Consider the following 27,803-nt stretch of genomic DNA (forward strand, 5'->3'; position numbering starts at 1 on the left):
GAAGGAAGTGGGATGCAGGATACAAGCGGGTTGGAGGAACTGGAGGGAGATCGCTGGAGTGTTATGCGATAAGAGGGTACCGATCAATCCGAAAGGCAAAATCTATAGGACAGTAGTGAGGCATGACGCATGCTATAGAAACTGTGGCCCTGAGGAAAAATAACATCAGCAGGATGGAAGTAGCAGAGATGAGAATGCTTAGGTGGATGTGCGGTGTGACCAAAAAGGATCGTCTGAGAAATGATTATGTCAGGGGAACAGTGAAAGTTACGAACTTAGGAGTGAAAATACAGGAGGCAAGGTTGAGATGGTTTGGTCATGTGATGAGGAGGGAGGATGAATATGTGGGAAGAAGGGTCATGCAGATGGATGTGCAAGGAAGGCGGAAGCGTGGGCGGCCAAAGAAGAGATGGAGGGAGCTGGTAGAAGAGGACTTGAAGATGAAGAACTTGGATGTGGTGACAACCCAAGACAGGAAGGTGTGGAGGAGACTCATTACAAACAGTGACCCCACTTAAGTGGGAGAAGCTGCAGAAGAAGAAGGATTAGTTTATAATGTGCCATTTCTTATTTCATGGCATCAGAAATGAGGAAGAAACCGCTAATTTCAGCCACCCTGATATATGCACAAGCCTCACTAGCATTTTTTTCTTTCAAACTTGAAACATTTCTTAAGCATTGCTATATTCCCTTAATCCTTTTTTTTTTTTAAATAAAGTTTTTGCTAGTGCTTCTGGATAGTAAACAGATGAAATTTCTTATAAGGAAAGTTGTTCCTAACTGATAAATCTGATTACCCAATCCAGCTTGATGCTTTTAAAGAAATTTTTATTTGAAATATTTTCTTATATATATAAAATTTAAGGTTTAATAGAAATTTGATAAAATAAAAATATTTGAGGTTTTCTTATTTTTAGACACAACCTGTAACAGCACGAACACTCGAGACCCTAATTCGGTTGTCTACTGCTCATGCCAAAGCCCGCTTTTCTAAACAAGTAAGCCTGGAAGATGCACAAGCTGCCATCGAACTAGTACAGTTTGCTTATTTCAAAAAAGTAATGGAAAGGCCTCGTAAGCGGCGCCATCATAGTGAGGATGAGTCAGAAGAGAGTGAAGATGATGAGGGAAATGAAACAGGAAAGAAGACAAAGAAGAAGTATGTGTTTATAATATATAAAGTATTTTATTATTAAGTAAAGGATGAAAAATAACCTTAGTGCAATGTGGTATCAAATATATTAAAATACAGTATTATTTTGTAGAAAGTTTATTCACTTTTTGACAAAGTAAATTATACTTGACAAGAATTATATTCAAAAGATATATTTCGGTGATTACACCACATTTTTTATTATTCAGTTATACAAAATACTGAAATAATAGTTCCCGACAAGTTTCGTAAATCATAGGATTTATATCTTCAGGAGGTAAATAGTATAACTTAAAGTTTAAACAAGAGAATTAATAAATACAAATCATAACCGTCTGGCTATTCATAAACTCAAATAAAAGAATGCAGATATAAAACGTTATTGACATTGAACAGTACTGGACGATGTCACGTGTTCTTGTTCTCATTCATACAGTCCGAGTTCAGATTGAGGTAGATTTTTTATTAGAGCTGACCACACTTGATGGAGAATTAAACCGTGATTTTTATTGCATTGGGTTGGGTTTTTTAGCATATTAGCAGCTTCTTTAAATTTTCTTATATAACTGTTGTTTTCTATGTATGACATCATCGTTTTTTGCCAGAGTACATCGTGTCCAGTGGAGGTGGTATGGAAAGCAAGACCCGTTTTTTGTTCTCTTTTGTATTGTACATCTTTTTGGTGTTCATCCATGCATTTAAAATGTTTAAAAAGATTTAAGATGTCTGGAGGGAACCGCTTCATCATCCTCTTAAAAAACCAGGAGTCTAAAAAATCCATTGCTCTTGCAGGATTTGCTACGTAGGATAGACAGGAAGATCTGGAGAAATACGCATGGCTGAACATCAAAAAGACATACAATACAAAAGAGAACAAAAAACGGCTTTTTTGTCTTGCTTTCCATACCACTTCCACTGGACACGATGTACTCTGGCAAAAAATGCCAATGTCATACATAGAAAACAACACTTATATAAGAAAATTTAAAGAAGCTGCTAATATGCTAAAAAACCCAACCCAATGCTATAAAAATCAAGGTTTAATTCTCCATCAAGTGTGATCAGCTCTAATAAAAAATCTACCTCAATCTGAGCTCGGACTGTATGAACGAGAACCTGTGACATCGTCCAGTACTGTTCAACGTCAATACGTAAATTAAATGCTAATTGAACCAATTAGCCACAGAAGTCTATGCCTGCAAGAATTATATTGTTTAATCCTTTATCCACATATTGGTCCATGGGGTTAGCCTAGTGGCTTTGCGCTTCGCAACCATATGACTGGGGAACGAGTGTCCCAGGTTCGATTCCTGTCGAAGACGTAAGGAATTTGAGGATCTTCCTCAGACATAGCCAAGTTAGCCAGTCTTGGGCAGGGGCAGTAGGGCTTTTCGCCAGTTTATCTGGTGTTTTTCATCCCACGAGCAGGCAAACCGGCCTCGTGAACATATGCTACTACAGCCAAAAATAATAATAATAAATATCCCCCCAGTGGCAGGCTAGGCAACAGGTCGGTTGGGAGTGGTACTAACAAGTAGTCGCATCAAAGTAACACACGGATGCTGCATAGGAAGCGGGAATAATGCGTAGTGAGAGAAGAATCCCTTATCCACATTTTGGCAACCCAAGTTTGCATGTGAAATATCTTCATGACTAGGCAACTTTCACTAAGAGTAAAAAATATATTTAATAGCCAAATATTTCAAACCTAAAAATTACAGGTCATCATCAGGGGTATCATTCATTTGAATGCAAAGTATAACATAAACCATGGATTATTTAAAAGAGTTAAGAGGCAGTATGTTATACATAAAACAGCTCAAAAGAATAACCGAGGAAACATAGTATTATTATTTTTTTAAAAAATGAATCGTGTGATTAGAATTACTCTCCCATAGCTCTGATAGGAGAGGGTAATTCAGGTTTATACAGTGGAGTAAAGCTTCAGTGCTTCCTTTAAATAAACATTCAAACTTATGGAAGCAACAGAGTAAGCAAATTTCCTATTAATGGGGATTTAATGTATGATTAGTATTCTTGCATTCTGAATATCCAGTTTGTCCAAAATGAGAAAGATGACAGTCACACAGAACTTGGTAGATGCCAGAAATAGCGAGAGGGGGATCGCTTATCCTTAGAAGATAGGAACCATGAAGCTAGTTTGTTGAAAGGAATGAATGTAGCCACTATACTTTTTAAGGATTCTAGAAGTATCCTCTAAGGATAGAAAAATCAGAACTTCAACTCCATGGTGGACACAAGAAGTTAAACAGGCAGTCAAGGAAAAGAAGAAAAAATATTGAAATGATCCTGGCAAGTATCATTTCCTAACCTAACCTAACCTAACCTAACCTTGTGCTCTTAGGGAATACAGAGAAAAATGTAAGAAAGCAAAGCATTGTGTAAAATTAGATAAACAGTTTAAATAAAGTATAATACTGGAATAACTCACATAAAATATTGTTTTATTAGTATAATTTTTGCCTAAGTATCAAAGTCATCTCCAGTACAAAGCTAATCAAACAATAACTGACAATTCCAAAAGATGCCACCTAAGTAGCTAATGTAAAATAACTAAAAAAAAAAAAAAAAAGTCATTAAATTTCCTACCGTATTAAAAATAAATAAATAAAAATTAATTAAATAAAAGATATATGCATCCTGATTTACAGTCATGCATAGATCTACACATTTTACCATGTAGGCATTCGGAACTGAAATCCTACAGAATAGGTTGGTTACTCCTTATTCCTGGAGGCATCCTATGTCTGTAGCTATGTGTGTTCACGGGGCCTGTTTGCGGGAGGAAAACCCCGGATGAATTGGGGAGAAACCCTGCAGTCCACGCCCAAGACCGACTAACTTGGCCATGTCTGAGAAAGATCCTAAGCTCCTCACGTCAGTGATGGGGAATCGAATGCAGGACACTCCTTTCCCAGGCATGTGGTTGCAGAGCACAACCACTCGGCTAACCGTGCGGACACACACACACACACATATATATATATACATACAATTTAAAAAAATAAAAATAAAATAAAGTTAGGAAAGATTAGCTGATTTAAAGTGCTATCTCTTTTTAAATCAGCTAAGCTTTCCTAGCTTTCTTTTATTTTATTTTTATTTTTTTTAATTGTGTGTATATATATGTATATTAGTTAATTAATTTTTTAATTTACTTACTTTTTTTTTAATAAGTAAGGAAATATAATGACCTTTTTTTAATTATCTTGCATTAGCTACTTCGGTGGCACCTTTTGGAATTGTCAATTATCCTGATTAGCTTTGTCCTGAAGATGCCTTTGATACTTAGGTGAAAATTATACTAATAAAATAATATTTTATGTGAGTTTATTCTGGTATTATACTTTATTTAAATATCCCTACTCATGGTATTTCCTTATTGAAACACAATTAGATAAACAAAAGTAATGGGAAGACTTATGGTAAATAAATATCAGGAAGATGGTAAAATATTCTGGAGGCTATTGAAAGAGTACTGTAAAAAGAATTATCGGGCATGAAAACTTAGGATAAAGATATTCTTGATGTTTGGAGAATTACTTTGAAAGATTGTTAAATGAAACAAGCAGTGATAGCATAGTGGTAGAAAATACTCAACAGGAATGTAATCTAGAATATATATCTGCACTAGAAGTAGAAAAAGCTATCACAAACATGAAATGTAGAAAGGCAGCTGAAGTAGAAGAAATTCGACCAGAAATGCTAAAATATGGAGATATAAAAGTTTTACCAGTGCATAATTCATTAAGGTTGAATTCCAAATGATTGGAGCAGAGCGCTCATAGTACCCATCTGTTTAAAAAATTAAAAAAAAAGGAATAAAGCTGAATGTGAGAATTACAGAACAATTTCTCTACTGAGTGCTCCTGGTAAGATTTATGCAAGTATTTTTGAGAAATGGCTAAGAAAAATTGTGAGGAGAAGCTTGGAGAAGAACAAGCTGGGTTTAGGTCAAACAGAAGTGTCAGGATCAGATTTTCAGTTTGAGACAAATAGTTGAGAAATCATGGGAATATAACAAGGATCTGTATTTGAGTTTTGTAGACCTGCAAAAGCATATGACAAGTTGCCAAAGAAAAGCTATTCAAAACGCTAGTTATATGGTGTAAATGGGACATTACATCAAGCAATACCATCTTTATTTGAGTTGTAAATCAGCAGTTAGAATTCAAAGAGGTACAGGAAGATGATTTGATGTTAAATCAGGTGCGTGACAAAGGTGTACATTATCTCCACTGGTATTCATCACATTATGAAGAAAGTGGTATTAATCCTGATATGAAAATTGGAGTTGTTAATCTCAGTTCTTTACTTTATGTTGATGATGTTATAATCCTAAATAAATCCAGGACAAGTCTGCAAGATTCCCAGACCAAATTGAATAGCTACTGTAATAAATTTGATATGAAAATTAGCATTAAAAAGACAGACAATGAAAATATGCATAAACACTGAAAACATCAACTATGTCCTGAATGGAGAACCTATAGAAAAAGTAAAATATTTCAGCTATCTAAGCACAATTTTTAGTGAAGATGGCAAATTAAATTTGGAAATAGGTAGCAGAATTAGCAAAGCTGGTATGGCAGGAAGTCAATTGACTTCCTACCATACCAGATTATTGACTATAAGAGAGAGAGAGATTTCAAAACACTAAACTAGCTGTATTACAAGACAGTGCTCAAACCAATTTAAAATTATGGATCTGAGAGCTGAATTAGAAATAAAACTCTTGATCAAAGACGAGACCACAGATATGAGAGTCCTGAGAAGATTAGGGAATGAACAGATGCCATCAGTGACAGTGTTATATTAAAAATGAGGATATTAGGAAAGAACTTGACATTGTTAGCAGAGCTGATCTCAGGTGATATGGTTATTTAAACAGAATGGGAAAGGAAAGATTAGCTAAACAAATGTTCTTTGCTCGAATGTCAGGAAAAAGACCCAGAGGAAGACCAAAATGTAGGTAGATTGACACAGTAAAAAGTGCATTAGAAGACAGAAATATAAGAGCTGATAATATTGGAATGTTGACAGGAAACAGGCTAATCTGGAGAGAAATTGTTGATAGGAAGTTAGTAATTATGTAACAGTTGCAGTACTACCATAAGATCTTGTACATCCCCTGGGAGTATATGTCAGAAATTTGAAGATGATGATGAGGATTCTAGAAACTGGTTCCAAGATGACAGAAACATATGGTATAGGAACTCATCATATTGTTTCATCTGGCCTTGTGTGACATAGAATTGATAATGATCACAATATCCTATGGTTAGAAATATATTTATGCTATCATTGCTGCCATAAGTGCAAACATTTATTTAAAGAAAGTGCTGAATCTTTATGCCACTGTCCGAACCTGAATTGGAATGACTGCCTCTCACTATTGAAGATATGATAGAGTCTTATTCTAATCACACATCATTAATTTTTTTATTTTTTAAATAATAATAGTATGTTTCCTCAGTTATTCCTTTGCATTGTTTATGTTCTACTTTGTATTCAACTCTCTGATGTCACTGATGATGACTTGTAATTTTCAGGTTGAAATATTTGGCTTTTAAACATGTTATTCACTCTTTCCTTGTGCTATCATGCTAATTTATGAAACCTTATGGAACAAGTATCATTGAAACAACAACTAGGCTACTTGTATATGAAAACTGTTGACTTGACATTAATTGCCTTAATATCTCCATAATGAAAAGCATATTGCCTTTCAGACATGTGTATTGCTATGCATTATGGGAAAGGTCACTAGCCAGATCAGTTTCTACCTTTACTGAGATCTCAACAGAGGAAGCCAGACCTAGAAAGATAACAACGTTGAATTAATGCAGAAGTCATATATTTTCAAGTTCTAAAAAGATGTGTCAGCTTACTATTAAAATACTCATGGTCAGAGATAGTTCTATAAAAGTTTTGCAACTTGGTTACAAAGTAAGTTATACTTGACAAGAAACCAAAAGGAAATGTACTTTGCATTATGGGATACTAAGGCAATCTATATATATATATATATACAGTAGCCTAGTCATAAGATACTTCATGCACAAACTTTGCTTACATTTGGATTAACTACCCAAAGAGCCACATGGATAAATTATATCAAAAATATAAGCTTTGTATCCATGTTCTTGCAGCAGTTTCCAAATGTTGTATTAACTCCAGTGGACACTTCACATTTATGTAATTATCATCATCATCATCAAATTCCTGACATGTACCTTCAAGGGGTGTACAGGATATGATAGTACTACATGAAAAATTTGCATCATTACTAACTTCCTATCTACAATTTCCCTCCAAATCAGTCTGTTACTTGTCAAGACTCCAAAAGTATCATTATTAGATCTTATATTTCTATCGTCTAAGGCACATTGTACCGTATCAATCCACCTATATCTTGGTCTTCCTCTGGGTCGTTTTCCTGCCAACCTGGCAGAGAACACTTGTTTTTCTAATCTTTCCTTGCCCATTCTGTTTAAGTGACCATACCACCTGAGATTAGCTCTGCTAATGCATTCCTGGATGCCGACAATGTTGAGTTCTTTCCTAATATTTTCGTTTTTAATATGATATTGCCATTGATGCCATCTGTTCGTGCCTCTAATCTTTCTCAGGACTCTCATATCTACGGTCTCTAGTCTTTGGTCAAGTGTTTTACTTCTGACCCAGCTCTCAGATCCATGAGTTAAAACTGGTTTGAACACTGTCTTGTATACAGCTAATTTAGTGTTCCAACTAATTTCTCTCTTATTCCATATGAATTTATTCAATTGACTTCCTACCATACCAGCTTTGTTGATTTTGTTGTCTATTTCCATATTTAATTTACCATCTTCAGTGAAAATCGTGCCTAAGTAGCTAAAATGTTTTACTTGTTCCACAGGTTCCCCGTTCACAACACAATTGACATTTTCAACAATTCTACCTATTTTCATTGTCTTTGTCTTTTTAATGCTGACCTTCATACCATATCTATTACAACAGTTATTCAGTTTAGTCAGGGACTCTTGCAAACTCGTAGTGGATTTATTTAGAAGTATAACATCGTCTGCATAAAGCAAAGAGCTGACATTAACATCTCCAATTCTGATATCATGTTTAATACCACTTTCCTTCATAATGTGATCCATATAGATAATGAATAATAGAGGGGATAATGTACATCCTTGTCTCACATCAGATTTAACATTAAACCATCTTCCTGTACTTCCTTCAATTCTAACTGCTGACTTACAACTCAAATACAGACTAAGTAGTGCTTGATATAATGCCTCATTGACACCATATAACTGTATTGTATTGAATAGCTTCTCTCTTGGCACCTTGTCATATGCCTTTTCCAGATCGACAAAACTTAAATACAGATCTCTGTTATATTCCCATGCTTTCTCATCTATTTGTCGTAAAGTGAAGATCTGATCCTGACAGCCTCTATTTGGCCTGAATCCAGTTTCTTCTTCACCAAGCTTTTCTTCCACAATTCTTCTCAACCGTTTCTCAAGTATGCTTGCATAGATCTTGCCAGGAACACTCAGTAGGGAAATACCTCTGTAATTCTCTGCAGTTTTATTTCCCTTTTTATATATGGGTACTATGAGAGCTCTACTCCAATCATCGGGAATTCGTCTCTCTGTCCAGGCTTTCTGAACTATGCAGTGCAGCCACTGTAAAACTTTTATACCACCATACTTGAGCATTGCAGGTCGAATATCATCTACTCCTGCTGCCTTTCCACATTTCAAGCCTTTGATGGCTTTTTCTATTCAAGTATGGATATGCATTCCTGACTGTATGACTGTTGAGCGTTTTTTACCACTCTGCTATCACTGCTTGTTTCATTTAGCAATTTTTCGAAGTAATTACTCCATACTTCAAGGATATCTTTTTCTCCTGTTTTCATGTAACCTTTATCATCTCTATCTCTTTTTACAGCAATGTAACCTTTTACAGCTATGTAATTATTAACATGTATATATGTCAAAGCCAGTTTGGTGGTGAAACAAGAATATAATTTCTTGTTTATTTCCTGATATGCTTTTTTCTACTCATATATATAAAACATGTGACTTCTGCATTAATTCAACCTGATGTCTTCTTGGGTCTGTCCTCCACTAATGAAACCTTAATGAAGGTTGAAAACTGGTCTAGATTGTGACCCTTCCCATAATGAATAGCAATATACATCTTCAAAGTGTGTTTACATTGTTGGATACCAAGGCAGTTGAAGTCACCAATCTCTATATACAAGTAGCCTAGTTGTGAAGATACTTCATGTGCAAATAAAGTTTGCATGAGGGAAAAAAAAAAATGTTTAAAAGAGAGAAAAGGAGAAACACTTATATTTAAGTGTTATCAGTCTCATGTGAGAGGCTTCAGAACCTATAAGACACTGGTACAATGTGTGGACCAAGATGCAGATTTTTCTTGGCAATCTGGAATTACATGACTATTGATTAATTACATATTGAAAATATTTGTTGATCATTATTTCATGTTGACATACCATGTGATGGTAATTTTCATCTCCTTTCTCAATCAAATTCTTGGCTGTAAGCTTGTTTCAATATCTAAAGGTTTTTTTCATTATTTTCCTAGGTCTTTCTATATCTATTTTATCTTTCAGGTTTCTGTTTAAGTACTTCCTTTGTTAGTTTTCCATTTGTTGTGTTGAACATTCTTTCCAATGAAAGAATGTACAACACAACTCCAATTCTTTTGTAGTTATTTTCTTTTCTTTTATCATTTATTGCACTTATTTGTAATTCATTTCTTATTTCATCATTTCATATTCTAACCATTCTTGTATATCCGTAACTGCTGTAGAAAATTTTATTTCAGCTATTTGTTCATCTTTTCAACTTTCCAAACTATATAATATCATTGGTATTGCTATAACTTTGTGAAATTTTAATTGCTTTCTTTCTTGGTTTGGCTAATTCACCTTACAGTGAGTACCGCGGATTGCTTGATAAACTACATACACAAAACATCAATGAATCTTCCAGAATATCAACTGGTAAAATGCTAACTTCTCACCTCCAAAGTATTTCCCGATAAGGTATTAATAGTCTTGTTAATTTTAAAACTCAGTCTTCCTTTCTTGCCTTTTGCTTTTGACATCCAAATCTCTGCATAAGACTTCTCTGAGCTAGATAATTCTGACTTCCAGTCTTTCTTGCCATAAATATATTATAAATATCACTTTCTCAGCTTCCAGAAAATAAGCTTGTCTTTCATTAACTATATGCAAATTGCAAATTCATTCAACCATAGACTACTGATCCCATATTCGAGATGGTGCATTTAATAGGGCAGAAAGTTTTCCCAAATCACTTGACACATATGGATGAGAGCAATTAAATTGATTAATATCCCACTCTAATCAATTTACTTGTTCTCACATGATTCAGTATTAGCTGCATGCTTTTACTGCAAATATTGCCACTTTTGATCAGAATTGGCATTTATAATTCTGCTTTTATCCCTCCCCTAAATCTGTTAAACCATGTGGAGCAGCTATTGAACATTCTTAACAGTTCAACTCCAAACTTAGTGAACAGATTTATTTCTTTCTTATTCATTCCTTTTGCTGCTTCTGTCTTATGGAATATACTGAACAACCACTGGTTATATTGAAAAGTATTAAAATTCAGCAATTCATGTATAAAAAGGAGATAGTCACGGATTTAAAAATATTATGATTATTATAACACTACTATAGAGTCAAAGGATGCATTGTCAGAGCCCAGTCTATGACATATCTAAAAGATCCACCTTCTACACTGCATAGTATCATGTGTTAAGGCTTAAGTGCTGGGAGGACATCATGTTGGAGGTAATGGAGTGGGAAATGATCAAAAAACTATTTTAATTCTTATGTATTTCGTCTCAGCCACAGAGACATCTTCAGGAAGTATAAACTAATGCTTGTAACACACACAAAGGCAACACAATTCTAAATGAACCACATGAATATAACATTTGAGTCCTGTCTAGGTGGGATTGCCCTCTATGGATGCCTGTAGGAGGCCTCATTTGTAATTTGAGATCTCTGAGGATTAATGTTTCCCATATTTTGGGAAGTTTCTTTCATCTGTATTTAAAATTCAGTTAATTTCTGAGGACAGCCTGTAGATTCTAAAACCAGTCTATTTTAAATTTCTGCGATGGAACATGGTGGATATTTCTGGTTGATCCTTCAGTAACATAAACAGTTATGTTCCAAATTTGATCGAAAGTGGTTAAACACTGCATCCTGTACAGGTGTCTTAAGAGGAGTCAAAGAAGAAAAGAAAATTAAGTTTGGGGAGAATTTGGCTGTTTTAAAAATGCTCTATTTTTTTCATTACTTGAATCAAACTGGAAAATTTGGCATGCCATGTCATGTTGAATAAAAAATTATAGAACAATAAATTTCAACTTAGAACCTGTGTTGCAGCAAGTTGAACTTTTGGCCATAATGATTCTTATTATTGCCAAAATACACTACTTAATACAGTATTTAGCTTAACACGTTCGCTGCCAACTACGAGTATACTCGTATGGCACTTACCGCTGGCAACGAGATTACTGTACTGACCTTGAAGAAGTGAAAATGCTTGGCTTGTGGAGCTAGCATCAAAACTGTGTATTCTCATAGATGGTATATGCTCTGCACAAGCCAACTACGAGTATACTCGTATGACGCTTACTGCCGGTAACGAGATTACCGTACTGACCTTGAAGAAGTGAAATTGCTCGGCGTACGGGAACAGACTATGCTGAAGTAGTGTGGCAGCGAATGTGTTAAATATCACTGTTGTAATTCTTAAGTCAATATATACCTATTTTTACTTAAGCTTAAAAGACAGATAAATATATGAGATTTCTATCCTTATGAACCAGGATTATCCTTATTTATCTTACATGTAATGATGGTTCATAAATGATGAGATGTGATAGTTTAAATTCAAATACTTAATTGAATTGAATTTTTTTTTTTTTTTAGAAGACATACCAGTGCTGGCCATCTAGAATCTGTACCTCGTCAACCACATCGCAAACCTGGAGATGAAGGTTATGATCCTTATGATTTTGATGAGGATATGGAAACAGAAGGTAGGTCTTAATCTCAATTGTCTCTTTGGTTGCTAATAGTGTTTGTATATATATATGCAAATTATTCTGGGACGCTTGTCTGGATTTGATATTTGAAATTCATAAAAAAAAAATTTGTCATACCATTCTGCCTTTTGTTTCAATCAGGCCATTGCAAGATCTTAAAGCGATAAAACATGAAATTACATATTGTATTAACTCCATTCTGACCTGGATGCAAGTTATTAAAATTTAAAATTTAGGATCTTAGCATGATGTTCATATGATTAACAAGGTTTACACAATCATTTTATTAACTTGCATTCAGTAAGAATGGAGTTAATACAATATGCAATTTCATGTAAATTTCAAAATAATTAAAAATTGATGTTGATAATTCCATATTGGCTAGATGGTATTTAGAATTGAAAGTTTATTTTTCACTTGGTAATAATATAATAAATTTTGTTTAATTCTTTATCCAAGTGTGAGCAAACAGAGTTTGCTCCTGAAAGTATCTTCAGGACTGGGATAAGGTGGTGCAACCACCTTACTACCTTACCCCAGTCCTGAAGATACTTTCAGGCGCAAACTTTGTTTGCTCACACTTGGATAAAGGATTAAACTAAATTTATGGTATTTAGAATCTGTTACAATTTCATGAATTGTTTAAATTTTAGTTTCAGTTTGACTATTTCTAATGTCAGAAATAAGTAAAACAAAATTAAATACCTAAAGTACAAAGTGTGACAATTAAATTCCCAGAATGGTCTTGAGTCAATAAAACAATCAAGCCAGTAGCTGATAAGTGGTGGTAGAGTTTGCACATGCGGTTTGTTATTTTGGGCAGAAAAATGAGTGAATGGAATTTAGAACAATGCATTAACTTCAAGTCTTGTTCAAAGTTAGGCAAAAGCACAAGTGAAACACTAGATATATTAGGAGTGGTTTATGGTGATGATACCATGAAAAAGTGTGGTGTATTTCAGTGTAATAAGAGGTTTAAAGGACAAGAAGATATGACAGATGAAAAAATTGGGTGACCACAAACTCATCGGTTGTGAAAAGGATGCAACATTTAGTTTGGTCTGACAGATGATAAACTACAGTAACAATCCACCTTATGATGTTTTGTTTTATGACGATCTGCTCATACAATGCTTCTCAGTTATGATCACTGCTTGTTTATACAACGCTGCATTCACTCATGTTATTGTTTTAGCAACATGATGCTGCCATGAATCAACCAGTGAACACTTTCTTACTGTTACAGTTTTTAAAAACAAGTTAGGATTATGCTACAAGAAACCAATGAAACTAGAGATTTTGGCATAATGTTGAATAGGAATTTGAAGTTCACATTGCAAAAGTTGCAAATACAACTCAGAAGATAATTGCAATGTTAAAGCAAACCTTGATATGTAAGGATAAGGAAGTCATTTTACCTCTTCATAAGAGCAAGGAAATAAAGAAGCTGTGGAAAGTGTGCAAAGAAGAGTTACAAAGATTATATCAGGATTATGGGATTTAGTTTACAAGGACAGATTGCGAATATGTGGATTACAGACTAATTAACAGGAGAAAGGGGAGGGTATGATAGAGGTCTATAAACTACTGAATGGGTGTTATAGGATATCATCTTATGAAATTTTTTGTTATATGGAAGGTGGGGAGAAAACACAGGGACATCCATGGAAGTGAGTGTATCTAGTGTGAATGAATTTAAGGGAAGATGTGACAGCTGATTTTTTTTTTTTTTGTGATTTGTAGCCTCTCTCGATGAGTCCTTGACTCCCTGTAGGGTCTCAGAGAATAATATTGTGTGTGAACAGTTAAAGTTCTTGGTGCGATATATATTTAGCCATATTGGTATGCTACAATACAGTAAAATGAGTGTATTAGCGAGTCTTAGGTTAAAAATTGTTTGATGGAAGGTGCTACCTTCCATCAACCCCCCCCCCCCCATCATAATTCACTTTTTCTTGATAATTGCACTGTACAAATCATTTGGCAAAATGAGAAAAAAGAATCTATCACTGATTATTACAGTAGGTTGCTCACCTTAGCTAATAGCTTGAGCATGTCCAGTGATGAAAAAAGCCACTTTGATTGGGCTGTCTTCAACCAATTCAGGTTAGGAGTGAGAGAAGAATATAAAGAGACAGCATACTGTTAAATTGTGAATGAAGAATTTTATGATTATTAATACTTCATTCATGATTTAACATAAATTGCATATCCTGAGCTTATTTTACTCCTAAGTAAATTCTAATTTAAATACTTACTGTTTTTTTTTTATTGAAATAATAATTGTAATTTTTTTTTAGTTATTTATTCTGTATAAATTCATTATATAATTTATAAATGTATCCTAAGTGGACCTTAATATGTGCATTTTATTTATTGTAAATGAAAGTGAAAGTAAATTTAAGAAATTCTACTAATGAGATTTGATTGGCTGATGTCAATGAAACAGAGTTAATTTTAGATAGCACGTGCGTGGAACGTGAGCTATGGTATTCGAAGGGAGAAGGAGTTGATATGAGCTGAACTGGCTAGAACTGGATTTTGGCGGGAAGAATGAAGGTATTTTATTGGAAAACGAAAGTAAACAGAGAGAAGCATTCAGGACAGCACGGAGTGAAGTAACGGGTGGCAGTAAAGGGAGTTTGGAAATGCCATAAATAAATTAAGAAGGGACCGGGAAATTAATAGGCAGTTAGGAATATTTCTAACGAATTCTAAAATTACGTCGAATTCCAATTGTTTTGAGGAAGAATAGTGCAAAGCTAAAATTAATGCGTAGAAGAAAATAAGGAATAAGTAGATTACCTGAAACGAGTGCAGCAAGACTTGTGAAGCTCTATGTTTAATATTTCAGTTATATAGTGAAGATTCCTTTTGAATAGTGTTACTTCAAAGTGATAGTTAACTTCAGTTTTAAGTGTGCCTATAGTGAATCCAATGTGCAAAGGATGTAAACTCGGTAAGAGCAGTCCATTTTTTTATATTTCAGCATGAAAAAATAAGAGTTAGCTCCACCCGATATATCTTAACATTAACTGAGGCGTTCTACTAAAATTAACTGAAGTATAGCGCTTTAAAGTGTTTCCCCCCCTTGAAGCGATAACTGCCTCATAATTGAATTAAGTGTTTGTTGACCAAGAGAGAATTAGAGAATTCTACTTTAAAAATATTTACTGTAAGATTCTGTAACATTGAACTGTGTGAACCATTTTTAATTATTCGGAAGAATGTAAAATTGACAGCTGGATGTCTGATGCCTAATGTTTTATGTTTGTTATGAGTATTTGAACTAAGTTGATTTGCATTATCTTGTTTTCAAAGTTATACTTAATGTGCATGTTATGTAACCCTGCATTAAATGTTTTGTTTTATTGATTCCAATTTGGTGTTTGCCTGATTCTCTTTCTTTGCACTGCTCATAAAGTTTATCGGACCTTGCGGAAGCCTTAAATGATAATATTAACCTCGGCCTGTAGAAAAGTGAGATTGCAAAAGTTAGACTAATCTGAATATAGGGTGGTGCAGGATAATATAAATTTCTCTATATTTGGATCAGTAATCAACCAACAATTAATAAAAGAAAAAAAACATTACCGAGGTGTCAGATCAAAAGAGAGAGGTTAAGAAAGAGAAAAATCCAGAGAATCCTAAAGAAAAAAGTAAAGACAAACTGAAGGGAGGAAAAGAAGAAAATAAGGCCATAGAAATAAATAACATAGACCACAACAGACTGAGTGTTGCAGAGTCTATTAACATGGAAGAAATACACTCTTATATAAAAAAAGAGAAAGGCTACAGCAGCCCTTGTTAGATAAATTTGACTCCATTCTAAACCAGTTAGGGCAGTTCAAAGCAAAAACCTCCAAGGAGCAGCTGGGCTCTGAAGTGTACTAAAAGGGAAAACAGGAGGAAAGTACAGTGCTATAGATGCAATAAGTTTGGGCACATTGCCAGATATTGCAATAGTGGTAGAAGAGATTCAGGTAGAAGGATGTATTGGGAATCTAATGTCGTAATGATTCTCCATCATCCCACACGGAGGACTAAGAAGTGGCCAAAGAAACATTAGAAACCAACATGGAGATTCTATGACAGTAATAAGGGGGGAAATAAGAGGGCTAAAGTGTAGAGTTTTTTGACTGGTTCCCAAAAGTCAGTGATAACCAAATCTCTATTCAGGAAATTGTGATCCCAAATATCAGACGATATCACTAAACGTAGAACAACTGTCGTGTTGAAGGGAATAACAAACTTCACCATTTATGCCTTGGAGAAAGTGAAGGTGAACATGTGGCTGCTGGATTTTAATTTAAGTGTTTCCCCTGAGTTGTTAATTCTCCCAGAATCGTTTCAAAATACGGAAAAGATAGTACTCAGAACTGACTTTTTAGAGAAACATAAGTTCTCTTGTGATTTCTCTTAAGGGGAGAGTTCCATTTTGGGATTTAACTGAGTTGCCAGGCAGAGAGGTAGTCAAAGGCATTACGCTAGTGAAAATGTTGATGAGAGCAACACACAGAACGACCATTCCCATTTAAGAAAAAGGAGGGTAAGTACAAATAATAAAATTGTTGATAAGAAAGACAGGGAAAATTCTTTGCCTGATTCCCGAACTGTTAGAGACACTGAACAGATAAAAGGGGGAGAGACCTTCCACATCATGAGTGTCAAGGTGGTGGCAAATGAGAAAGAGGAATTAGAGGCAACAAATAAAAATGCAAAGAATGGAATAGAAGTAAACATATTAGAAATAAATGATAGTAGAGATCACCCAGGTAATGGGAGAAATAGAAAGAGAGCAAGAGGTCAGAAAGGGGTAAAATGCCTGAGGGATAATGACAGACATGAGTCACAACGCAAATCGCATTCAAAAGAGCCCACAGGTCAGGCTGATGGCGTGATGGCGTTCCCTGCTCAAAATTAAAAGTTAAATCTGAGTATTGTCCGACCCAGAGAAAGCATGAGACACGATACAGAAACAGATTAAAGAAAATATTTTTCATGAAGGGGCGGACCTTTGTAAAACTCAAGGTAGCTAAGAAATACCAAAGCACTTTACATCGATTTTTACAGAGGTCAAGTCTCATGAGACTGTTACAAAAATAACTTTGTTTGTCTCTATGTATTTTATGTAAAATATTAATGTTAATAACCCTATGGGAATTAATTGTATTTACTGTTGTAACTAAAGTTTATAGAATGTCAAAAACAAAGGCAAAGGTCATATATTATACAAAAACAAAGGCATACATTATACAAAGTTCCGATGGCAAAGCATTGCTTTGCCATCGGAACTTTGTATAATGTATAATAGCTATATATAAGAGCACAAGAAAGTTGTTTACGATTGAGTGTGTGAGAAAGTTGTTTGTAAGCTCTGCACATGAACCCACAGCGGAAACTTCTTGTCGGGCAGTGGAAACCTCTTTCAGAGAAGTTTCTGCTGAAACTTCTCTGAAAGAGGTTTCACAAGACAAGGAAAAAAGAGTGCACGGAGAAGAAGAAAGAACGTGCCGGCCTTAACAAAAGGATCAAGGAGAACTGCTGATTTCTTCTGGGTTTATAACCCTTGGTGCAAGGTCCCAAGAAGGCGAAAATAAAAGAGGACTGAGCCGAACATCGGGGGGGGGCAGTTTTCAGCAGAGAACCAGAGGCAGTCAAGAGGAGGCAAGGTCCAGTTGTTGACAGAGGGGAGGTGAGATCCAGCTGCCGAGAGAGCAGAGGCGAGGTCCAGTTACTGAAGCAGGAGAGGCAAAGCGTTGTTATCGAAGAGAGGCAGTCGGTGGAGAATCAGAAGCATACTGACCCAGAGAAACAGACTTTACGGCAAACCCTGCCAGAAAAAAAAAAAATTGGGAAGTCAACCGAAGCCAAAAGCCGCAGAACGATCTTCAAGTCTGTATGCTGAAACTTCTTGCCTCAGCTTTTGAGTACTGGGAAAATTGCAGTCCAAGAATTGCTAATACTCCGACGAAATGCCCCCTATAAAAAGTTTGTTTTTTTATACCAAAAGGATAGGTAGAGAGAGAGAGAGAGTAACCTCCCTATCGCTTATTTAATGTACTTTATTTTTAATGTAAATAAATGTGTTTTAATTATATGTCAATAGAGTGCCACCTGATTGTTTATTTTACAATGCACTCTTTCTAAAAAAAAATATCGGACTTGTGAGCAGGAAACCGAGTGAGATAGCCGAAGCTTATAATTAAGTGCAAATAGACCACGACTGTTTGTGTAAAGTTTTACTAATGTTAGAGAAAGAGAGAGAGAAATCAACCAGCCATGTTACTGAGTTTTATGCCAATTAAAAGATATTAGTGGTGTGGTCTCAATAAAAATAAATTTTCTAATATCCATAGGCATAAGACTTGTAGTGCGAAAGATAATAAGATAAAGATAGTACGCAATAGTATAAGCAAGAAAGGTTATGAGAGAGAGAGAAAGCGCGCACTGCTAATTAGAATAACAGTATTTCAAAGGCGCAGTAACCAAGCAGGCATATGAATAGCAAGTAATAGCATCACAGTTTACAATGGACTTGTTATTACTAACAAGTAATAACAATTAATAAAAATGTGCACAAATTCACATGAGAGAAGAGCCAAGGAATAAGAAAAGTCTCATTGACTGCGTTATTGTTGGTAGTGATGTTTTCTCCCTGGTGCAGGACACCAGAGTGTACAGAGGATTTGCAATTCGAAGTGATCACTATTTAGTCTTGAGCAGAATAAAATTGAATTTCATATTGAAAAGAATAACATGTAAGAAAGTTTTAAAATGAATAAAAGTTGAACAGCTCTCAGATGTGAACTGTAGACTAAAATACACAAAGATTATTGAAGAAAAAAATGAGAGTTTGAGAACAGGAACCAAACCTTGGAGATTCAGTGGCAAGCCTTGAAGAAAACCCTGATTGATTCAGACAGAGAGGCATGTGGTGAGGTTGTTTGCAAGGATAGAAAAATGAGAACTCCATGGTGGACACAAGAAGTTAAAGAGGCAGTGAAGGAAAAGAAAGCATATCAAAAGTTCCTGGCAAATTAATCAGCTTGTGCTCTTAGAGAATACAGAGACAAATCTAAGAAATCTAAATGCTGCGTAAAACTAGCTAAACAAAAGTCATGGGAGGACTTTGGCAAGAACATAGAAAATAAATATCAAGAAGGTGACAAAATATTCTGGAGGTTATTGAAGAAGCTTAGAAATGGAGGAAAGAGTGCTATAAAAGGAGTTAGAGATGATGAAGGTGACATGAAAAAGATATCCTTGAAGTATTATTATTATTATGGGCGACTCCAAGGAGTCCTTAGACTCATCGATGGAGGCCCTGAACATCATGTCCATCCCAACTATTCGACATTCACACAGTATCTATCATACTTTGCCTTGAACTCATTCGCCGTCATAGCACCCACAACAGACTCTGGCAGCTTATTCCACTCATTCACCACTCTAGAAGTAAAAAACCTGGCTCTAACACCCTTACTTACCACCCTCTTGCCCAACTTCCATGGATGTCCCCTAGTCCTCCCACCACCATTCCTGCTTCAAAAATATCCTCTGAATTAATCCTATAGAAATCCTTCAGCAATTTAAATGTCTCAAACATATCTCAATCATATCTAAATCAATGCTAAAAAATCACAAAAGAAGAAAAGGAAAATTGATGTAGAAAAACTGAAAGACCCGAAAATAAATAAAAGTGCCAAGACACAGCTTAACCTGCAATTACAACAGATTAACATAGAAGAAAATAAAAGTGTGGAATCTCTTTGGAATAACTTAAAGAATGCCATCGTAACAACAAGTATTGAAGAAGTAGGTTATGTGAATAATATAAAACAACAGGAGTGGATGACAGATGAGATTCTTTCTCTTATTGATACAAGAAGAATGTACAAAAACAAAGACCTTGCCAGGTATACAGAAACACATAACATCATCAAGAAAAAAATAAAAGAAGCCAAGGAAAATTGGATGAAAAATTTATGTACTGAAATTGAACTGCTTCAGAAGAAACATGATAATTTCAATCTGTATAAGAAAATCAACGAAATTTCTGGAAAACTGAGGAAAAAGCAAATAGTGTCTCTAAGAGACGAAAATGGAAAAATAGTTCTAGAAGAAGAGAATAAAGCACAGATTTGGATAAAATATGTAACAGAACTTTTCAATGATACTAGACAGAAGCCTATAAATATAAAAGATGACATTCAAGGACCAGCAATCATGAAATGCAAAATAGAGAATGCTATACGAACAAGTAAAACAGGAAAAGCCAGCGGACCAGATGGTGTGCAAACAGAATTTTTATAATTAATAGAACCAGATAACATCAAACTTCTTGAAAAACTATTTAATAAAACATATGAAAGTGATGAATTTTCATCAGATTGGCTGAAATCTACATTTATCACTGTCCCAAAGAAACCCAAAGCGAATTCCTGTGGTGACTTCCGACTTTTTAGTCTAATGAGCCAAACATTAAAAATATTTTTGAAAGTAATTCAGAATCGTATTTATAGAAAGTGAAGAAACTCTAAGTGAAACACAAATCGGCGTTCGGAATGGTATTGATACAAAAATGAATAGAAAAACAGAAATGTCTTTATGTGTTTCATAGATTTTGAAAAAGCATTCGACAAAGTCAGACACACTAACTTAATAGAAGTCCTTCAACAAATAAGGCTAGACGAACAAGACATAAGATTAATAACAAATCTGTATTGGAATTAGTCAGCTACCGTTCAATTAGACAACATTACCACCAGTGATATTAACATCAAAAGAGGAGTGAGACAAGGATGTGTTCTGTCACCACTCCTGTTGGTGACAGAAGATAATCTTTAAAAAAGCATTGGAAGAATGTTCAGAGGGAATCACAATAAATGGAAAGATTGTTAACAACCTTCGATATGCAGATGACACCGTGCTAATTGCAGATAATATTATGGATCTCCAAAAACTCATTGACAGAGTATGCATAGAAAGCCAAAGAATGGGAATAAATATAAACATCAACAAGACAAAATACATGATCATCAGCAAACATCCAGCCTCATCAATGAAACTGACTCTCAATGGGAAAAATATTGATCAAGTGTCAAGATATAAATATCTTGGTTGCTGGCTTAATGAATGGTGGGATCCAGAAATAGATATAAAGACAAGGATTGAAGTTGCACGGCAGTCCTTCATGAAAATGAGAACACTATTCTGCAATAAAGACCTAAACATGGAAGTCAGATGCCGAATGCTGAAATGCTACGTGTGGTCTATTCTGCTCTATGGAGTTGAAACATGGACATTGAAGGCGACAACCATCAAGAAAATCGAAGCCTTTGAGATGTGGCTATACAGAAGAATGCTAAAGATATCATGGACAGAAAAAATTACCAATGAAGATGTCTTAAAATCCATTGGCAAAGCTAAACATCTTGTACAAATAATCAAGAAACGAAAAACATCATATCTTGGCCACATCATGAGAAACAGCAAATACCAACTTCTACAAACTATTTTGATAGGAAGAACTGGTGGCAAAGGAACTAGAGGAAGAAAAAGAATATCATGGTTTGACAACATCAAGACGTGGACAGGAAAGAGCAGTGCACAACTGCTCAGATTAGCACAAGAGCGCAGTTTGTTCTCCAAGATGGTCGCTGACCTTCGATAGAAGATAGCACAATAAGAAGAAGAAGAATCATATCTCCCCTTTTCTGCCTATCAACCAATTTCTGCAACCCACAAATCTTCAACCTGTTTCCATAAGGTTCATTCCATAGACCTGCTATCATCTTGGTCACTCGCCTCTGGATCCTCTCAACCTCCTCCTTATCAAGAAGAAACCTAGGTGATCAAATATGGGTACGGTAGTCGAGATGGGGTCTTATCAAGGCGCAATACAGAGGAACAATAACTTGCTTGTCTCTGCTCATCTAAGTATTCTTCAGCATCCAAGTGAATTGATGAGCTATGCCCCTTATTTAGTCGCTTTTGCAATTTGACCCCTAAACTTCAACTCCCTATCCACCATCACTCCAAGTCCCTGGCCTCATCAATCTCCTGGAGTACAGTTCCACCAATGTGATATACTTTGTATATCACATTGGTGGAACTGTGCTAATATTTTCACCCCAAAATGCATAACCTTACATTTTGCCACATTAAATTGACATCCATTCTCCTTAGCCCAAACCTCCAATCTATCCAAATCATCCTGCAAAATTTTGACATCTTCTGCATTCACTATTGCCCTACCCAACTTTGCATCATCAGCAAACAAATGAACCGTTCCTCTCAGATCCTTCCCTATATCGTTAATGAACACATTAAACAGCAGTGGTCCAAGAACAGAACCCTGCGGCACACCACTAGTCACAGGCCGTCTTTTGGACTCTACTCTGAGTAAACTACTCTCTGATATCTCTCCATCAACCACCCTACTATCCATCTCACCAACCCTATATCCGTTCCCATATGTTGCAGTTTACTGATTAGAATTCCATGTGATATCCTGTCAAAGGCCTTAGCCAGGTCCAACAGTATCACTGTAAACCCATTACCCTTATCTAGTTCAGCCGTCACTGTGTTATAAAACCTCAGCAAGTTACTGAGGCATGATCTACCCTTCACAAAAATATGCTGTCCCCCATACAGTATCTTATATTCATCAATCCATTCCTGTATTTTTCCCTTGACTGCTTTCTTCAAGACCTTGACAATGTCTCCTGATATGCTGATCTGTCGGTAATTTGCAATAGTAGTCTTGGATCCTCCTTTATGCAGTGGAATTATTTTCCCCCTCTTTCCACCACTTCAGGACTAAACCAGACCCGAGAATCAGATTATGGAAAGTTGAAGTAAAAAAAGCCATCAAAGGCTTGAAATATGGAAAGGCACCAGGAGTAGATGATATTCAACCAGAAATGCTGAAGTATGGTGGTATTACAGTGGCTGCATTGCATAGTTCAGAAGGCCTGAACAGAGGGATGAATTCCCTGTGATTGGAGTAGAGCTCTCATAGTACCCATATATAAAAAGGGAAATAAAACTGAATGTGAGAATTACAGAGGTATTTCCCTACTGAGTGTGTTCCTGGTAAGATTTATGCAAGTATACTTGAGAAACGGTTGAGAAGAATTGTGGAAGAAAAATTTGGTGAAGAACAAGCCGGATTTAGGTCAAATAGAGGCTGTCAGGATCAGATCTTCACTTTATGACAAATAGTTCAGAAATCATGGGAATATAACAAAGATCTGTATTTAAGTTTTGTCGATTTGGAAAAGGCATATACCAGAGTGCCAAGAGAGAAGCTATTCAATATGCTACAGTTATATGGTGTCAATGGGGCATTATATCAAGCAATACTTAGTCTTTATTTGAGTATTAAGTCAGCAGTTACAATTGAAGGAAACACAGGAAGATGGTTTAATGTTAAATCTGGTGTCAGACAAGGATGTACATTATCCCATCTGTTATTCATTATCTATATGGATCACATTATGAAGGAAAGTGGTATTAAACATGATATCAAAATTGGAGATGCTAATGTCAGCTCTTTGCGTTATGCGGATGAAATTATATTCTAAATAAATCCGCTACAAGTTTGCAAGATTCCCTGACTAGATTGAATAACTGTTGTAATAGATATGTTATGAAGATCAGCAATAAGAAGACAAAGACAATGAAAATAGGCAGAATCACTGAAAATGTCTACTGCGCTGTGAACGAAGAACCCGTGAAACGAGTAAAACATTTCAGCTACTTAGGTACGATTTTTAAAGAATGTGGTAAATTAAATATGGAAATAGACAACAGAATCAGCAAAGCTGGTATGGTGGGAAGTCAATTGAATAAATTCATATGGAATGAGGGAAATTGGTCGGAACACTAAATTAGCTGCATACAAGACAGTGGTCAAACTAGTTTTAACGTATGGATCTGAGAGCTGGGTTAGAACTAAAACACTTGACCCAAGACTAGAGACTGCAGATATGAGAATCCTGAGAAAGATTAGAGGCATGAACATATGGCATCAATGACAATATCATATTAAAAATGAGGATATTAGGAAAGAACTTGACATTGTCAGCATCAAGGAATGTATTAGCAGAGCTAATCTCAGGTGGTTTGGTCACTTAAACAGAATGGGCGAGGAAAGATTAGCAAAACAAGTGTTCTCTACCAGGTTGGCAGGAAAACGACCCAGAGGAAGACCAAGATATGGGTAGATTGGTACAAAGTGCCTTAGATGATAGAAATATAAGATATGATAATGTTGGGGTCTTGACAAGTAACAGACTGATTTGGAGGAAAATTGTAGATAGGCAATTAGTAATGAATGTAAATTTTTCATGTAGTACTATCATATCCTATACACCCCTTGAAAGTACATGGCAGGAATTTGATGATGATGATGAGTTTGATGTAAAATCGATGAATGAGGAGATTAAGCATGAAATCTCCAGTAGATGCAGGCCAGGGGAGCGACTCAATAAGGACAACAAAAGTGCAGTATGAGCAGAAATTAGCAAATCAGGCCAAGAAAAACCATCGTGAGGTTTTTCAATATGTGGTGTTGTGTCCTGAATAAACTAAGAAAGGTTTTAACATGAATTATTCAGGCCTCAACTTTAGTTAAACATAGGCAGAGAATGTAGTGTGTTGGCTATATACCGGAAAGGTAATTTTATGTATATAACTCTAGATTAGGAGCAAGTATATCAAATGAAAGAAAAATTATAAGACCTAACTTGTAATGCATGTGGATCAGATAAAGAAATTAATTAAAGCTGTTAAATTTATTTAAGAACCCCATTTCATGTATTATAAAGTAGCAAAGCCTGAGCCAGAGTCCAAGGGTCACCTTTAACCGTCCTGTGTTACGTATACCGGGGCTGGGGGGGGGGGGGAGTAGTTATAGGAAAGAGAAACTAGAGCGCTTTCCAAGAAAAACACAACAAGCGCACGCGCGATGTGATAGAGGGAGCTGGACACCATGACGTATACCCATGTGACCGCTTTGGCAGGCATCGCGATAGCCGAGAAGAGAGAGAAAACAAAAAGGTCAAGCAACCCCCCACTCAAGGCTTTTTTGGTTCCTGTTTCCTGACCTCTCGGACGTAAGTCCAGTCCACATCAACAGAGAAGTTCCTGGCTGGCCGTGGAAGGCATGGTTCGTCTGCCGCAGCGTTTGAAAAGGGCCTAGCTGTTTCTTAAGACTAGGATAGCTGAGCGTCGTCGTGCGACGGAAGAACCAAGCAGATGCCGTCCGTTCTGGCTATGCTCCTGAGCCATATCGCCCCTCCCGCCGTGAAACTGGCCGTATAGTTTGTCGATGGTGATCAAACGAAAAGCAGATTGAAGAAGCCTTGATGCCCAGACAAGGCAAGAAGAAAGACAGAGTATCAATTTGGGAACGGTAAAATAGACTTTTGTGTTATAATTTTCCAGTTGAGAAGGTGTCTGTTTCCCTAAGAACATTTGTGAAGTGGACTCATTTTATGGAACTTTAAGAATTGTCTACAACTTGGCCTAGCAAGGCCATGTTTATTCTGTATGAATTAGTAGTAATGTGCAAAATGATATAACTAATGACCACGTGAATGTAGAAAGTGTAATAAGCGTTAATGAGATAGTATTAAATTACTTATAGAGGTAGTCTAAGCAAGTTTGTTATATATTTTGTATAATAGTATTGAACCAAGGATCTTACTTGAGAATAATTCTGATTAATTAGTAGTAATGCTTACTTGTATGATTTCTCTATTTAATAAACATGTTTCTTAGTACCTGCCTGATCTGTTTTAGTATATGAATTCAAACAGCCACTCATAAAAATATTGACGAACTTAGCAGGAAAAACCCACGTGTATGATTAAACAAAGCAGGCCACGACTGCATGTAAGAATTTAGTGAACAGAGATTAGATTTCATTATAGTTTGATTATTGTGTATCATTCTGAGAGAGCCATCCTGGGTAAGAGTCCCATCTATACTCGGCATTGGCTGGCACAGTTATAATATAAATTTGTCAATGCTTATCAGGTGGACTCTCAGATGATGTGTTAATGGTCACGTCCCACACAAGGACAAAGCCCTAGATACTAAGTAACCTACACGTGGTTAAACTATAGAGAGGCCAATAGGACTGCATATTTAAATAGGGGAGATTTAAATAAAGAACGGAATAAGTATAGGATTTCTTAGAAGGGAAGGATATACAAGAATAAGAGATAAGATTAACTAAGAAGTATAAGAAATAATAAGGATACAATAGATAAACATATATAACAGTGGCAAGTAGAACGAAGAATGATCATGGTAAGATGATATTAATGGATGAAAGTGGGTGATTGGTAACATCTGCAGACTGCATAATTAAGGTATTCAGTGAGCATTTCATCCTCGGTGTGAAATCAGAAGTTCAAGTGTAGGGAATGAAATGAGAGAATATTTAATGGTGAGCGAGTAAGAAGTATATGAGGAATTAAGTAAACTAGATGTCAATAAGGCAATAGGACTTGATGACATCACAATGTGTCTTAAGGGAATTTCCAAGGAATTAGCATCAGCCTTACCTGTTTAACAAGAGTATTGCGATTTCAAAAGTCCCAAAGAATGGAAGGAAGGCAAAATTGTTCCACTTCACAAAGGTAGTGATAAGGCTAAGGCAACAAATTATAGGCTAATCTGTATATCTGTAGTTGTAGTTAAGGTATTAGAGAGGTTGGTGAAAGATAGGATACAAAAGTGGGTTGATAACAGTGGTATTCTTTGTGCTTGTCAATTAAATGGAAGTCGTGTCTTACCAACTTGCTTTTGTACTATAACAAAGAGGCAAATATATTAGACAAATGAGATGCATATACAGTGGTATGCTTAGATTTTACAAAGGCTTTTGATAGATTGCCACACCACAAGGTGGTAACTAAACTGAAGCTGATGGGATTGAATGATAGACTAGTGAGTTGGATAGGTGACTGGCTATCAGATAAATATCAGCAAGTTGTGTATGGGGGAAGGGGGCACTATCTCGAAAGAGGAAAGTCACTAGTAGTGTGCCACAGGGTGTCTGTTTTAGGACCATTTTATTTCTGTATTAATTGGGATGGGTTTAACTGGTAATGATACTACTGTTTGCAGATGATGCAAAACTGGGGAGAGTGATGAGGAATCAAGCAGATGTTGTCGCCTTACGGGTGGACTTGAATAGATTGTATGAGTTGGCAACAGTATGGAACAGTCAGTTCAATGTTGCAAAGTGTAAGGTTTTGAGATTTGGTAAGCAACAGTGGGATGCAAAGTATACTTGGCAAGGAAATTTTGGAGGAAGTTGAGATAAGAGACCTTGGAGTTGTGGTGCACAAGGATCTGAAGTTCAGAGGTCACATTGCCCAAGTTGTGAAGACATTAATCACACCAGATTATAGCAACGATGTGGAGGACTGATATGGTGTTAACTTGTAGAAATAAAAGATTCTGGTTCCATTGTATAAGGCCTTGT

At 35.8% G+C, this 27,803-nt stretch overlaps 1 protein-coding gene across 1 annotated transcript in view; it reads left to right on the forward strand.

Annotated features, from left to right (window-relative positions):
• The window catches only part of Mcm3 (minichromosome maintenance 3), a 322,450-nt gene that overhangs the window by 278,314 nt on the left and 16,333 nt on the right, over nt 1-27,803 (forward strand). Inside the window, exons 15-16 of the mRNA XM_090392917.1 lie at nt 918-1,159; nt 12,180-12,289. Coding sequence (XP_090249043.1) covers nt 918-1,159; nt 12,180-12,289 — 352 coding nt within the window. The remainder of the gene's footprint in view (nt 1-917; nt 1,160-12,179; nt 12,290-27,803) is intronic.

The sequence above is a fragment of the Typopeltis vanoorti genome, chromosome 5, assembly GCF_054136105.1.
Source record: "Typopeltis vanoorti isolate ZY-2024b chromosome 5, IOZ_Tvanoo_1.0, whole genome shotgun sequence".
NCBI classification, from domain to species: domain Eukaryota; kingdom Metazoa; phylum Arthropoda; class Arachnida; order Uropygi; family Thelyphonidae; genus Typopeltis; species Typopeltis vanoorti.